This window comes from Macaca mulatta, chromosome 20 (genome assembly GCF_049350105.2).
Source record: "Macaca mulatta isolate MMU2019108-1 chromosome 20, T2T-MMU8v2.0, whole genome shotgun sequence".
NCBI lineage: Eukaryota > Metazoa > Chordata > Mammalia > Primates > Cercopithecidae > Macaca > Macaca mulatta.
In genome coordinates this window covers 49,322,532-49,337,827 of record NC_133425.1, presented here as the reverse complement: position 1 = coordinate 49,337,827, position 15,296 = coordinate 49,322,532, and the positions used below count along the sequence as shown (strand labels likewise).

General features: G+C 37.7%; 1 protein-coding gene across 4 annotated transcripts in view; it reads right to left on the bottom strand.

Moving 5' to 3' along the window:
• Window positions 1-15,296, bottom strand: part of FTO (FTO alpha-ketoglutarate dependent dioxygenase) — a 411,919-nt gene that overhangs the window by 256,387 nt on the left and 140,236 nt on the right. For all 4 annotated transcript variants that reach the window (XM_015126148.3, XM_077984755.1, XM_028841592.2 and 1 more), the window contains one exon: window positions 13,662-13,805. In XM_015126148.3, the coding sequence (XP_014981634.1) occupies window positions 13,662-13,805 (144 nt within the window). The remainder of the gene's footprint in view (window positions 1-13,661; window positions 13,806-15,296) is intronic.

Sequence of the window (15,296 nt, the reverse complement as noted above, 5' to 3'; positions counted from 1 at the left end):
ATTAGCAATTAAGAAAGATAGCTATGGTTTCTGGCTAATACCCGGGACAGAGAGAAAAAGTATGTTCTCTCCAAATATGTGGTAAGTTCCTATTATGTGCAAGGTTCTACCTGCTGTGTGTAGTATAAATATATATATATAAGGCTGGGTGTGGTGGCTCACGCCTGTAATCCCAGCACTTTGGGAGGCTGATGTGGGTGGATCATGAGGTCAGGAGTTCAAGACCAGCCTGGCCAAGATGGTGAAACTCTGTCTCTACTAAAAATACAAAAATTAGCCAGGTGTGGTGGCGGGCTTCTGTAATCCCAGCTACTCAGGAGGGTAAGGCAAAGAATTGCTTGATCAGGAGGCGGAGGTTGCAGTGAGCCGAGATCGTGCCACAGCACGATATATATATATAGATATATATATAGAGAGAGATATAGAGATATATATAGAGATATAGATAGATAGATAGATAGATAGATAGATAGATAGATAGATAGATAGATATAGAGAGAGAGAGAGTCAGAAAGCTTAGGTCTACTAGTAGCTGACATAAGCAGCTGGAATCCCTTATCCTAAGTGAATTAATGCAGGAAAAGAAAACCAAATACTGCATGTTCTCTCTTATAAGTGGGAGCTAAACACTGAGTAAACATGGACACAAAGAATGGAACAACAGACACTAGGTCCCACTTGAGGGTGGAAGGTGGGAGGAGGGTAACGATCAAAAAATTATCTATCAGGTACTATGCTTATTACCTGGGTGATGAAATCGTCTTTATACTAAACCCCCACAATATGCAATTTACCCATGTAACAAACCTGCATATGTATCCCCAGAACCTGAAATAAAAGCTGGGAGGAAAAAAAAATACTTCTATACCAATAACTACAGTCTACAGGGGAAAAAGTTGTGGCATCCACAATGATTGGTTGGTTCCCTTGCCATTAAGGGCATTCAATTTTTTAACATCGCCCCTAAATAAATGAGCTATACACATACCTAGGTGAGGGGGTAGAGAGAGCAGTGTGAACAAAAATAAGAAAAAAGGTTGTTACCCCAACCAATTGTAGGACAGACTACAAAACTACTATAATGAACTAACCAAGGACTATGATTTATATCTTTGTACCTTTAGGTATGTATCTTATGTACCTTGAGATCATCTTCCCCCCATGCTTGTTGTTTTTTTTTTTTTTTTTTCTTGAGATGGCGTCTGGCTCTGTCGCCCAGGCTGGAGTGCAGTGGTGCGATCTTGGCTCACTGCAACCTCTGCCTCCTGGGTTCAAGTGATTCTCCTGCCTCTGCCTCTTGAGTAGCTGGGATTACAGGCGCGCACCACCACACTCAGCTGATTTTTATATTTTTAACAGAGGAGATAGGCTTTCCCCATGTTGGCCAGGCTGGTCTCGAACTCCTGACCGCAAGTGATCCACCTGCCTCGGTCTCCCAATTGTTTTTATAAAAGTTTTCACTCCCATAGAAAATTATATCTAAGGGAAGATTTATAAAAGTAGCCAAAGCTCTTATCACCTTGAGTGATGGCTGTGCACTGTCCTATTTATTTGGTAAATAAGTACCCTGAACAACAACAAAAGAACTGACGGTATTTATTGGGCTTAGATTACAAAGTCTAAGGAACCATCCAGCATGAGGTATATAGTCTGACCTTGAAATGTGCTGCAGGGACTGACTGGATGAGGAAAGTCAAACTAATTCCCGGCCTAGTCCTAAATTCAAACCTTCAATAAGGATCAACTGAAAAAAAATAATGGCATCATTCACAGTCATTCTTCCACTGTCTTTACAGGAGTGGCAAGTAACACACATAGGATATACAACCGAAATAAAGACCTAAAAAAAAAAAAACCATTTTCTGTAGCTCATGCCTTTGGGAATTATGTTCAATAGACAGGTGGCCAAAGAGGGCACATGAAAACTGTTAGCCAATGGGAAAAATTCCACCACCAAATTCAGATGCAGAATTACCCCCAAACAGTGTGACTCTAATTGAATGAAATATGAGAGAACAAAAACATTTCAAAATGCACAGTAAAACATTCCTCCTCAGCTTAAAAGAAACCAATACATTATTTTTACCTTTGATGGTTTTCTTATAAAAAATTTAGAGGAGAATGTACAGATGGATCCAGATACTGTGTCGCTTTAGAAAGTTCTGTGATGTCACGTGGTTAGACTAGATGTAAGGAAATGAAGCATGAGTTACTGTGAAAAAGAATAGGCTGCCATGGAAGATTCTAAATTCTGTCTCTGGTAATCTCCAAGCATTAGGTGAATGGCCATCTGTTTGAGAAGGAATTTCAAAACCTTTCCCAGTCAGGGGCTTTCAAGGATAGAATTAATACTTCCTTTTGCTTGTATAACCAAGACACACTACCATGAAATGGAAAAAAAAAAAAAAAAAAAAAAAAAAAAAGCCAATCCTCGGTTCATTCATTCACTTATTAGTTCAACAATTACTTAGTAATCACCAGCCATATTCAAAGTACTGTGTTAGGTGCTGTACAGGACACAAAGCTAAAACAGCCCTTGCCTGGAAGAATCTAAAATATGGTATAATTTTTAGAAAATTCTAAGAAAGAGAAACACAAGTGATCCAAGTAAAAGTGGAATTGGTAGCAAGTCCCAGCCAGAGCAATCAGGCAAAGGAAAGAAATAAAGGGCATCCAAATTGAAAAGAGGAAGTCAAACGAACTCTGTTTGCCAGTAATACGATTGTATACCTAGAAAGTCCTAACAATGCTTCCAAGGACTCCTAGATTTGAAAAACAAATTCAATAAAGTTTTGGGTTACCAAATTAATGTACAAAAACCAGTAGCACTGCAATGCACTAACAATGACCAAGCTGAGAATCAAATCAATAACTCAATCCCTTTGACAATAGCTACAAAAAAATAATAATAAAGTACCTAGAAATAACCTTGACCAAGGTAGTGAAAGATCTCTACAAAGAAAACTACAAAACACTGATGAAAGAAATCACAGATGACACAAATGAATGGAAATCCACACTCATGGATTGGAATAATCAATATCATGAAAATGACCATACTGCCCAAACAAATTTAGAGATTTGATGCAATTTCTATCAAAATACCAAAGTAATTTGTCACAGAATTAGAAAAAAAAAATCCTAAAATTCATATGGAACCAAAAAAGAGCCTGAATAGCCAAGGAATCCTAAACAAATAGAACAAATCTGGAGGCATCACATTATCTAACTTAAAATTATACCACAAAGCTGTAGTAACTAAAACAGCGTGGTACTGGTATAAAAGTAGATACAGACTGATGGAACAAAATAGAGAAGCCATAAATAAAGCCAAATACTTACAACTAACTGATCTTCAACAAAGCATGTACTGGAAAAGGGACACCCTATTCAAAACAGTGCTGGGAACACTGGATAGCCACATGTAGAAGAATGAAACTTAACTCAACATGGATTAAAGACTTAAATCTAAGACCTGAGCCCATAAAAATTCTAGAAGAAAACTCTTCTAGACATTGGACTAGGCAAGAATTTATGAATAGGACCCCAAAAGCAAATGCAACAAAAAAATAAATAAATGAGACCTAATTAAACTAAAAAGCTTCTGCACAACAAAATAAATAATTATCAGAGTAAACAGACAACCTACAGAATGGGAGAAAATATTTGCAAGCTATGCATCTGAAAAAGAACCTATAAGGAATCCAAACAAATCAGCAAGAAAAAAAAAAAAAAAACAAATAGTTCCATTAAAAAGTAGGCAAATGACATGAATAGATATTTCTCAAAAGAAAATATACAAATGGCCAACAAACATATGAAAAAATGCTCAATATCACGTATCATCAAAGAAATGCAAATTAAAACCATAATGAGATACCACCTTATCCTAGCCAGAATGGCCATTATTAAAAAGTAAAAAAATAACAGATGTTGCTAGAAAGGTAGTGAAAAGGGAGTGCTTATACACCGGGGGTGGAAATGTAAATTACTACAACCTCCATGGAAAACAGTATGGAGATTTCTCAAAGAACTAAAAGTAACTCTACCATTTGACCCAACAATCCACTGCTGGGTATCTACCTGGAAAAGAAGTCATTATATCAAAAAGACATCTGCACACATATGTTTATTGGAGCACATTTCACAATAGCGAAGATATGGAATCAACCAAAGTGCCCAACAACCGGTGAGTAGATAAAGAAAATGTGGTGTGTATATATACCATGAAATACTACTCAGTCATTAAAAAAAAAAAATGAAATCATGTCTTTTGCAGCAACATGGATGAAACTGAAGGCTATTATTCTAAGTGAAGTAACTGGACAAATATTACATGTTCTCACTTATAAGTGGGCACTAAGCTATGGGCACACGAAGGTGTAGAGAGTGGTACAATGGACATTAGAGATTCAGAAGAGAGGAGGGTGGGAGGGGGGTGATGGATTACGGGGAAAAAAAAAAAAACTTATCAGATGTATACTACTCAGGTGTCAGGTACGTTAAAATACCAGACTTCAACACTATACAAATCATCCACGGAACCAAAAACTGCTTATATCCCTAAAGCTACTGAAATTTAAAAAAAATTTTTTTTTCTTGAGACAGTCCTGCTGTCACCCAGGCTAGAGTGCAATGGTATGATCTTGGCTCACTGAAACCACCACCTGACAGGTTCAAGTGATTGTCCTGCCTCAGCCTCCCGAGTAACTAAAACAGGCACTAGGACTACAGGTGCCTGCCACCATGCCCGGCTAATTTTTGTATTTTTAGTAGAGACGGGGTTTCCCATGTTGGCCAGGTTGGTCTCAAACTCCCGACCTCAGGTGATCCACCCACCTCAGCCTCCCAAAGTGTTGGGATTACAGGTGTGAGCCACCGCACCTGGCCTAAAATGATGTTTTAATGGAATTGGCAAAGGTGTTCAATGAGAAGAAATCCCAGTATGATAACTATGGTAGGTGGGATCTGAAGAAGTCAGTATTTATCAAACATTGAATAAGTCACATGATGAAATATCTAGTGACATTGAGCAATCATTATAGCATGCTTCTTCTATCAGTAAGAGTAAAAAAAGACAATTATAAATTCCAGGGGGAGAGGGAAACTACGCAACAAAGTCATGATTCAAATACAAAGCAAGCTAAAATGTAGTGTGATTTTGAGCTTTTGATGAAGTATAAAATCTTGACCTGACAAGTGCAGTACTCCTCATTCATTGGCACTGGTTGGATGGTTATAGTAGATTACATTTTCTACCTATTAATTCCATCACTCTTATCTGGTTTTGCAATAAACAACACTTACATCAACGTCATTATGTACTGGCTTTCTAATTTCAGATCAACTTATAAGCGTGCTTGTCTTATCAAAATTACAGATCTGTATGTAAAGTTGTAAAGCTCAATCATGTCAAAGTAATGATATGGCTGAAAGAGAACTTTAATTCCCCATACTACACACTAAAATTCAAGAGACTGTATCTATCAACTGGTTCTAAAGGAAAGTAATTAAGGAAATAAACCCCTAAAAGTAAAGGTTAACTAGCCAAATTTGGCAAGAGTGACAGGTAGTATCCGAACACTAATTCCATAACTCTTTTTTTTTTTTTTTTTTTTTTTTTTTTTGAGACAGGGTCTTGCTCTGTCACTCATGCTGGAGTGCAGTGTGTGATCACAGTTCCCTTCAGTCTCAACCTCCCGAGCTCAGGTGATCCTCCCACCTCAACCTCCCAAGTAGTTGCAACTATGGGTGTTTGCCATCATACCTGGCTTACCTGGCCTTTTTTTTTTTTTTTTTTTTTTTGTATTTTTTGTAGAAACAGAGTTTGCCATGTTGCCCAGGCTGGTCTCAAACTCCCAGGCTCCAGCAATCTGCCTGCTTCTGTCATTCTTAATGGATCAACAACCAAGAGTGCTTTAAGTTATTAGATAAAGAAATAAAAGTACAAGTATACATATGTTTAAGGGTTAGGGAGGTAATCAAAGAATAAAATGCAAATATAGTGAAAAGCAGTTACCTCTAAGGAATGGAACTTGGGGATAGGTGGAGTTTTTCACTTTCCATTTTAGATCTTCCTCAACTTTCCATTTTAAATCTTTCAATTTTTATTTCCTTGTGCGTGTAGTATTTTTATAATAAGAATAATATGAATGACATACTACCATAAAAAAATTTCCAGCACATACTAAGTACAAAAAACAAATACTAGAGTAATATTTATAATAAAGTATCATTTATGTTTTTTAAAAATACAGCAGCAGCAACATATATTTTAAATATGCCAACACAACTATATTTATGCTAAGGCTTACAAAGGACCAGATAGGAAAGCAAGGTGAAATAGAATGTCTACATTTTATTTCATATAGTTCCACAAAGTTTGAATGAGAATACATGTGTGTTCACATATTAGTCATTTAATTATTTTTTTCCTTTTTTGGGGGGGCATGGGGACGGAGTCTCACTCTGTCGCCCAGGCCGGAGTACAGTGGCGCAATCTTGACTCCCTGCAACCTCTGCCTCCCAGGTTCAAGCAATTATCACGCCTCAGCCTCCTGAGTAGCTGGGATTACAGGTGCATGCCACCACACCTGGCTAATTTTTTTTTTTTTTTTTTAAGTAGAGGCTGGGTATCACCATGTTGGCCAGGCTGGTCTCAAACTCCTGACCTCAAGTGATCCATCCGCCTCAGCCTCCCAAAGTGCTGGGATTACAGGCATGAGCCACCGCACCCGGCCATTTTTTCCTACATTTTTAAAGAAAAAGGATACCCTGACTATATAATTAGTAGAGATAGCATGGGTCAGTGGAAGAAAGAATAGCTTTGGTCTCAGAAAAATTTGGACAAAAGCTTCACAACAGGTAGTGTCACCTTGAACAAGATATTATACTTCTCTAAGCTTTAGTTTCTTTTTTTTAAAGAGTTTTATTGAGATCTAATTCATATACCATATAATTCACTCATTTTAAATATCAAATTCTCCTTTGAGCAAGAGCTGCAAAAAGAAAAGAAAGAAAAAAGAAAGTATACAATTCAATGTATTTTAGTACGTTCAGAGTTGTGCAACCATCACCACAAACTAATTTTAGAGCATTTTCATAGCCTTAAAAGCAGCTCTGTACCCATCAGCAATCAATCTCCATTAATTTTTTTTTTCTGGAAAAAAAAAGTGAGTGTCAGAATGAGAGTCTACTATTTAACAGTCCTGTAATAAGGAATAAACAAAAATACATCAAATCTGCCAGCATAATGCCTGGACCTTAGTAGGCACTCAAGACATGCATTTCAGGTAAAGTTCAAGACACCAAATGATAGAGAAATGAACAAAAACCTGGATGTAACAAAAAAGTGTAAGAGGTAGATAAAGCCTTTCAAGTACTCAGGAGCCTGCTCAGATCCCTATCTTTCCAGTAAATTTCACAAGTCATGACCTTCTCCCTATTAAATACAAAAAAAAAATATATATATATATATATATCAGGTATCAAGTAAAAAAGCACAAGTTTGAAAATGTCACCATTGGGGGGGCATATTTTAGAGTGAAAGTTTCAGAAGGAGAGATACATCCTCACCCCTGGAAAAAAAAAAAAAATTGAACACAAGAAGCAAACAGTGCAATTCCTGAGAAGATAACAAGAATACCAGAAGTTCATATTGGACAAGCAGTGGAAACTATACTGTCATGTTTCTACTTTTCAAAGTGAAAATAAACATGACAGGTGCTCATTTGGCTGTTCAAGCACTTTCCACTTAAATAGCAGTTCCTCAAGCTTACCAACTGCAGCCTGAAGTTATAATTTATTACTGGTTTCTGTATTATTCCCTTGCCTCGGCAGAAAGCAGAACATAGCACCTACATTTCAAGACCCATGAGAGGTAATAAAGTATAATTATTTTAAATTTATGATTAAGCCATAAATTATATGTACTTTTTACTTTAGTTGGTCATTCAGAGGTTGGGGAGGAAGGGAAGGGGGTCAGAGAAAGAAGTAACAAAAGCTTTTTCCTTTGAATAAAATGTCTAAATCAGGGCACAACTGAGGGACACCTGGAGGATTTACAAAGATACCACAGTTTCCATGCTCAGTCCCAAGGGAGCGCCCGCTTAAGAGTCTAAACGCCTGGAGGCCTCTGTTCTTCCTGCTCACAGGGCTGGAGACTCCAATGAGAGTGGCCATGTTGAGTCAAAAAATAGAAGCATGGCAATTTACAGCTTAGACCACATCAAATATTTCTGTGTTCTGGTTCTTGCTGCCTCTAAGCCATAGGTATTTCAAGGAAGGTGAACTTAATCTGTAAAAAACTACTGGCCAGGCTCTGAAAGTAAAGCTGGCCTCAACCAAAGTAAGACTGATTACTACAGGGCTCCGATAACCAACAGACGAGATGTTAACTCTTCTCACCCTTGAGAATCCATTGGTAAAACTTCCCTTTCCTGTAGTTCCTGTATGTGGCAAGTACACATATGGAATGCTATTTTGCGAAGGTGACAAAACTGGGCGTGAAGCAGGATAAGAAAACAGCATTCAGCATTCTTCTATCACCCAGTGGTCTCATTGATTCTCCAATATGCCATGATCCAGTTCCCACTCTTCGTAAGTCTGCACTTTCAAATTACAGCTTGCAAAGCCTATTCCCATATATTTTCTTATTTGTACTCCCAAAAACTCTGAGAAGGAAGAATCATTAAGCTCCCATTTTACAGTGAAGGCAGAGACTCAGAGAGGCACTAGCAATACACAGGCAATTGACAATGCGGTGAGTCTGGGACTCAGTTACCTGATAGAAATAATATGGTCCTTTCATTACTCTACCCTAAACTGTTGACGAGGTAAAGAAAAACCGAAAAAGAAGGGCTATGCATTTACATTTCTATTGCAGTTTTCTTTTTTAGCAGTGGAATTTTTACCTGGCAACTTAAGTTTTGAAACTGTTGATTGTTATAGTAACAACAAATCCTTGAAAGTGAGATTTAGTTGGGCTTAAGAAACAAAAGTAAATAGAGCAGAGAGAATAGAGTCATCAATGGTGACATGTAAAGAACAACAATAATAAATTAAGGGGGGAAAAGAGGGCTTTTGCCCCAAATGTTTACCTAGCACTCACCTTTGTCCTGAAACATCCCACCTCCACACCCAGCTCCTGGTTAATAAACATAATTTTGTTGATGTCCCTTGAACTGTGTAATCTGTTCCACAAAAAAAAAACCCACGGTTTGTCTCCAAGCCACTTTTAAGTCCCTAACTCCCTGGTTACATTCAGTCTATGGAAAACATCTGTGGCAAAGTAAATCATCCTACTCTGAGAAAGACCAGAGTGTTTTTTTTTTCTCTGAGTGTGTTTTGAAGTCCTGGTTGGAAAATTAGTGAAAATTGTAAATCTGTTTGCAAATCTGGTCATGTCTAACTCTGAGATTAGGGCAAAGATTCCAATTTAAAAGTAAAACCGTGACAACCCCAGTTAAGCGTGTCCTCAGGCACTGCCAACAAGGACTTCACTCACTTCCATGGGCAGTGGATTTATTACAGGCACCCGACACGTTCCCCATCAGACACCCCTGGAGTATTTACTTGAGACAGCAGGGTTCAGCCTGCACTTCCTCTGCAGACCAATATATTATTATAAATTGAGCTAAACTGTTTCCTTTTCATAAGTGCTATGAAGTTCAGATTTCAGATATCAGCACGGGGCCGAAGTTCCTCCCTCTACGGGGCTCCTTGTGCTATTTGGACTTAAAAGTAAACAGAAAAGGCAGCATTAGACCATGGTTGCCTTTACTTTTGAATTTTTTTAAAAAGAATCTTCCTTTAGGAAGACTCATTTCAGAAATCAAATATGACATCCTAATAAAAATATATATTCTAAGTGCAGACTTTGGGATATACTGTGCTGTGTTTGGCACAGTTCAGTAGGATACCAACTATTATCACCTACATCTAAAAATAAGACATGGGAAATCAAGAGTAGATTTTATATTATGTCTTGGATATCAGCTCCTATAAAATAACACTAACTTCTTCTGTTTATCATGCATAATAGCTCAAGGGGCCCAATGTATATTTTACAGTGTATACTCATTATAACACAAAAATCCAATGAATAATGTCATTATTTAAAATTTTCATTAAAATCCAGTTCTTTTTTTTTTTTTTGAGACGGAGTTTCCCTCTTGTTGCCCAGACTGGAGTGCAATGGCATGATCTTGGCTCACTGCAACCTCTGCCTCCCGGGTTCAAGCAATTCTCCTGCCTCAGCCTCCCGAGTAGCTGGGATTACAGGCATCCACCACCACACCCAGCTAAATTTTGTATTTTTAGTAGTGACAGGGTTTCATCATGTTGGCCAGGCTGGTCTCAAACTCTTGACCTCAGGTGATCCGCCCACCTCAGCCTCCCAAAGTGCGGGGATTACAGGTGTGAGCCACTGCGCCCGGCCTATAATCCAGTTCTTAAACCCCAAGAAACCCATAACCTTAAGAAGAATAGAAAAGAAACAAACAGAATATCATTAACTTCTTTTCTTCCCTTCCTGAACAATTTAGTCTTAAAGCCATTAGGTGAGACAGAGGCATCATGCCAGGTGGGAAGAAGAAGGCACAGGAACCCTGAGCAGGGTTCAGTGGGGAGTAGGGTGAGGAGGGCATCCCTAAGGGAGAAGGAGGGGTGGCCTGACATGGGATGTCAGACTCCAAGTGGGGTAAGATGACAAGATACAATCCATGCTTCTTACTAGCTGTGCAGCCATGGTTAAGTAACTACATAAATTTAACCTCAATTTATTCTTTTGCAGTATAGCTAATATTTGCTTCTCAGGATTGCTGAGAAGATTAAAAGAATGTTTGTCATTAATTCCCAGTAAATCTGGTTTTTATTCATATTACTACTATAATTCCAGACATATACGTACAGAAAAAGACTGAAAAGAAATATATTAAATCAGGCGTTAACATGATTTTTATATTCTTTCTTCATTTCAGACTTTCTTTTTTTTTTCCAGAGTTTTTTTTTCCTCAAATAAGCACACATTGCTTTTTTAATCAGAAAAGAACACATAAGATGTTATTAAATATATGGAATACAGCTGAATTTTTAGAGTACTTATATACCTTTTTTTTCTTTTTTTTTTGAGACTGAGTCTTGCTCTGTTGCTCAAGCCGGAGTGCAGTGGTGCAATCTCGGCTCCCTCCACCTCCCGCGTTCAAGCAATTCTCATGCCTCAGCCTCCCAAGTAGCTGGGATTACAGGCATGCACCACTACACCCAGCTAATTTTTGTATTTTCAGCGAAGACAGGGGGTTTCATCAAGTTGGCCAGGCTGGTCTCGAACTCCTGACCTCAGGTGATCCACCTGCCTCGGCCTCCCAAAGTGCAGGGATTATAGGTGTGAGCCACAGCACCCAGCCACTTTTATATTTTAAAAAATTTAAAAGCTATTTTAAAAGATAACATTCTGGCTCTTATTTCTTTGAAAGATACACATTGCTAATAGAAACTTCTGAACAAAGTATCCAAAGGAAAGTGATTTATTGGCTGATACTAATATCTATTAAGACTCAGGCCGAATATCTGTATTTGGGTGGTACAAAAGAAGATGAAATAATGTTTACCTACAAATGAAACTCAATGATGGGGTAGGGACTTTAAAAGATAAACTTACTTCCTGAGATCAGGCAGGAGAGACAGTGGGGAAGAGAGAACCTTAACACTAAAACCATTCCCACACAGAGATTTCAGTGTACTGGGATCAGGTTGAAATAGCTTCATTTAGAGTAGGAAAAGCACTGCATAAGATGCCTGCCACCCATTCTGGTCCCTGTTCTATCTCATAACTGAGTGACTTTAGGAAGATCACTTAAAAGATGAACAATCTCTGCCATCTCCCTCACAAAGCTGACAGGAGATTGGGGCTGCCTGTGTGAAACTGATGTGTAAACTGCAAAGCAATGTTCACATGGAAGGCAAGAGATGAAGGGCATACTTAGATCAGTGTTCAAGAAATGAAGGAATCTCCTCATGAGAAGAATTTAAGAGGTAAAGGGACATTGCACTAAGCGCCATTAAATCACACTACTTGAAAGAGTCCCTACACAATGATCCCCCAATCCTCCTGCAGACGTTACGGAGAAATCTCAGACTGGCACCACTATACAGTTAACACCTCTCTGTTACTAATCTCCTCTCTTAAGAAACACAGAATAGGACTCAGACTCAGGATCTCCAGCAAACAAAAGTAGCAGGCCCTTAGTACTGTTTTGGTTTCTCTATATTTATATTTCTAAAGCCCTTCTAATTATTCCTAGTGATACTGGATTTCCATTTAAGATAGTGATGTAAAATCTCCTTTTAAAATAAATTCAATTCAGTGAAAGATTAAAGGTTACTTTACTTAGGCAGAAGTACACCAATGTGACCAAAACCTTGAAGCTGATACGCAATGAGCTTCAATTTGGAAAATGCTTAGTGGCAGAATGGCCTAAACAGCTATTCCGTACTCCGAATTCTCAAAAGGCAAGAACCAAGATTCATCCACCTCCAATATCTCCCCTGGAACCTTACACAGTACCTGGAATATAGCGGACTCTAAAATACCCAATCAACTGGAAATCAACTCTTATCATAAATACTGGGCTTCAGCCCTGGTTCTTCCTGGCTCCAAAAGCAACATATGAGTAGATTTCTCCAGATAGACAGGAATGAGATAAACCCCAAATAATCAGGAACTAGAGCCAAGTAGAGAATAAACCCCGAGAAGCTTTGTGAGTAAAAAAGGATACTGTTTACACATCGTGCATTGGAAAACAAGTAGAAAGTCCAAAAATAAAATTAAAAACTTACAGCAAAGAAGAAAAAAACAAAGCCTCACAAACTCCACATCTTCAGCTGGCCTAACCACAGCTGAGATATTGCTTCCCAAAGAACTAAATGACAAGTTGAGAGAAAGGCCCCATTGTCAAGTCAGCTGTTCCTGAGAAGAAACAACATTCAAAACTAGGGAAAAAAAAAAAAAAAGGAAAACAAAACTCTACTAAAAACTAATACAGACAGGAAAGTATTTTTTAAAGTTATAATTTGACTTGGATAATTCAATACCTTTGATAAAGAATCCAGAAAATTGTTTAGCATATTTGAGGAACTCTGCATCTACATAGAATAAAAAGAAAAACAACTTTTAAAAATTTAGGGCCGGGCATGGTGACTCACGCCTGTAATCCCAGCACTTTTGGAGACCAAGGCGGGTGGATCACCTGAGGTCAGGAGTTCGAGACCAGGTTGGCCAACGTGGTGAAACCCTGTCTTTACTAAAAATACAAAAGTTAACTGGGTGTGGTGGTGTGTGCCTGTAGTCCCAGCTACTTGGGAGGCTGAGGAAGGAGAATCACTTGAACCCGGGAGGTAGAAATGGCAATGAGCAGAGATTGCACCACTGCACTCCAGCCTGGGCAACAAGAGTGAAGCTCCATCTCAAAAAAAAGAAAAAAAAAAAATTTTAGCAATATCTCAAAAAAGAAAAACCTAGTTACATGTTCTTATAAAGAAGTTTCACTATTAATATAAAATACTCCAAAAGTTTATTTCATAAGACATATTCAAAATATATATCCAATAATCTAAATTTAGACACTAGAGTCTCAATATAATTTTGATTTTCCAAAGATTACCAAGCATGAAATAGCAGTCTCCTTGGTGAAGGGGTATTGCCAAACCAGGTGTCTCTATGTCCCATGAGATCTTAAAACCAACATGCCAAATATCAGGATCTCTGCCTTCGAAATGAGAGTCATCATCACTTTCCTCTTCAGGGCCTGCCAAAAGAGAAGAAAATGATCAGAAAGGAAATGTTTAATCTAAGCTTCTGAATTTTATAACTGCTATTTTAGAAAGAATTGACATTTTAATAAAATACGAATATTAAATGGAATATATCTTCCCTTTATGTCATATTTTTTTTAAAAGATATTCTAGCTTATTTTTAACATGTCCTTAATTTTTTCATCAAGAAACCTTAAATAGGCCAAGTGTGGAGGCTCATGCCTATAATCCCAGCACTTTGGGAGACCAAGGGGTAGGATCGCTTAAAGTCGGGCATTCAAGACCAGCCTGGGCAACAAATCAAGACCCATCTCTATTTTAAAATTTTGTTTTACTTTTTAAAAATAAAAAATAGATGTAAAGAGAAATTATGTTCTTAGGAAGTGAGACTGAACATCACAGAAATGTCAGTACTTTCTAAATTCATCTAGAAATTTGACATAATATAAATAAAAAGACCAAAGGGATCGTTTTTTAGATGAGTGGGGTTAGCAACTAGAAAAGCTGTTTCTATAATACACATGGAAATATAAACAAGCAAGAATAGCCAAGGAATGTTTTTCTAAATATATAAAGAGCAACAATACATCAATAAGATAAAGGCCAATAGACAAATTAAAAACTGAGCATGTTATAAAGACACAGTATATAAAAGGAAATAAAACTAGCTCATAAACATATAAAAATATGTTCCAATTTATTCACATAAAAGAAATGCATGTTAAAGCCAAAAAGAGGTAAACTTTCACCTATCAAATCAGAAAACATCAGTTTGAAAACAATACAGTGTTAGTAAGAGTACAGTAAAATGGCACACTCACACTCTCTGTAGAGGACAATTTGGCAATACTATCAAAATTACAAATGCATAAGCTCTTTGACTCTTATAGAAATTGCACTTTTAGGAATGTATACGAAAAGTCCTACTTTCAGGGGTTGTAAAATGACTGTTGAGCAAGTATATTTATTGTAGTATTGCTTGTAAGAGCAAAAGATCAGAAATTACTCAAATGTTCATCAGTAGGTTTCTGGGTAAATAAATTTTGATCTCTCCAGACAATAAAATACTATGTAGTCACCAAAAATAATATGACTATATACAGACATGGAACTATCTAATATATTTGCAGAGAAAAAAATAAATAGGCTATACTCATATTGAAAACAAAGTACAGGCTGGGTGCAGTGGCTCACACCTGTAATCCCAGAACTTTGGGAGGCCAAGGCAGGAGGATTGCTTGAGCTCAGAAGTTCAAGGCCACCCTGGACAACATGGTGAAACCCTATCTCTACAAAAAGTAAAAAAAAAATTAGTGGGCCATGGTGGCACCTGCCTGTGGCTCCAGCTACTCAGGAGGTTGAGGTAGGAGGATTGCTGGAGCCTGGGAGGTCGAAGCTGCAGTGAGTTGTGATTGCACCACTGCACTCAATTCTAGGCAACAGAGTGAGGCTCTGTCTCAAAATAAATATAAATAAATAAATAT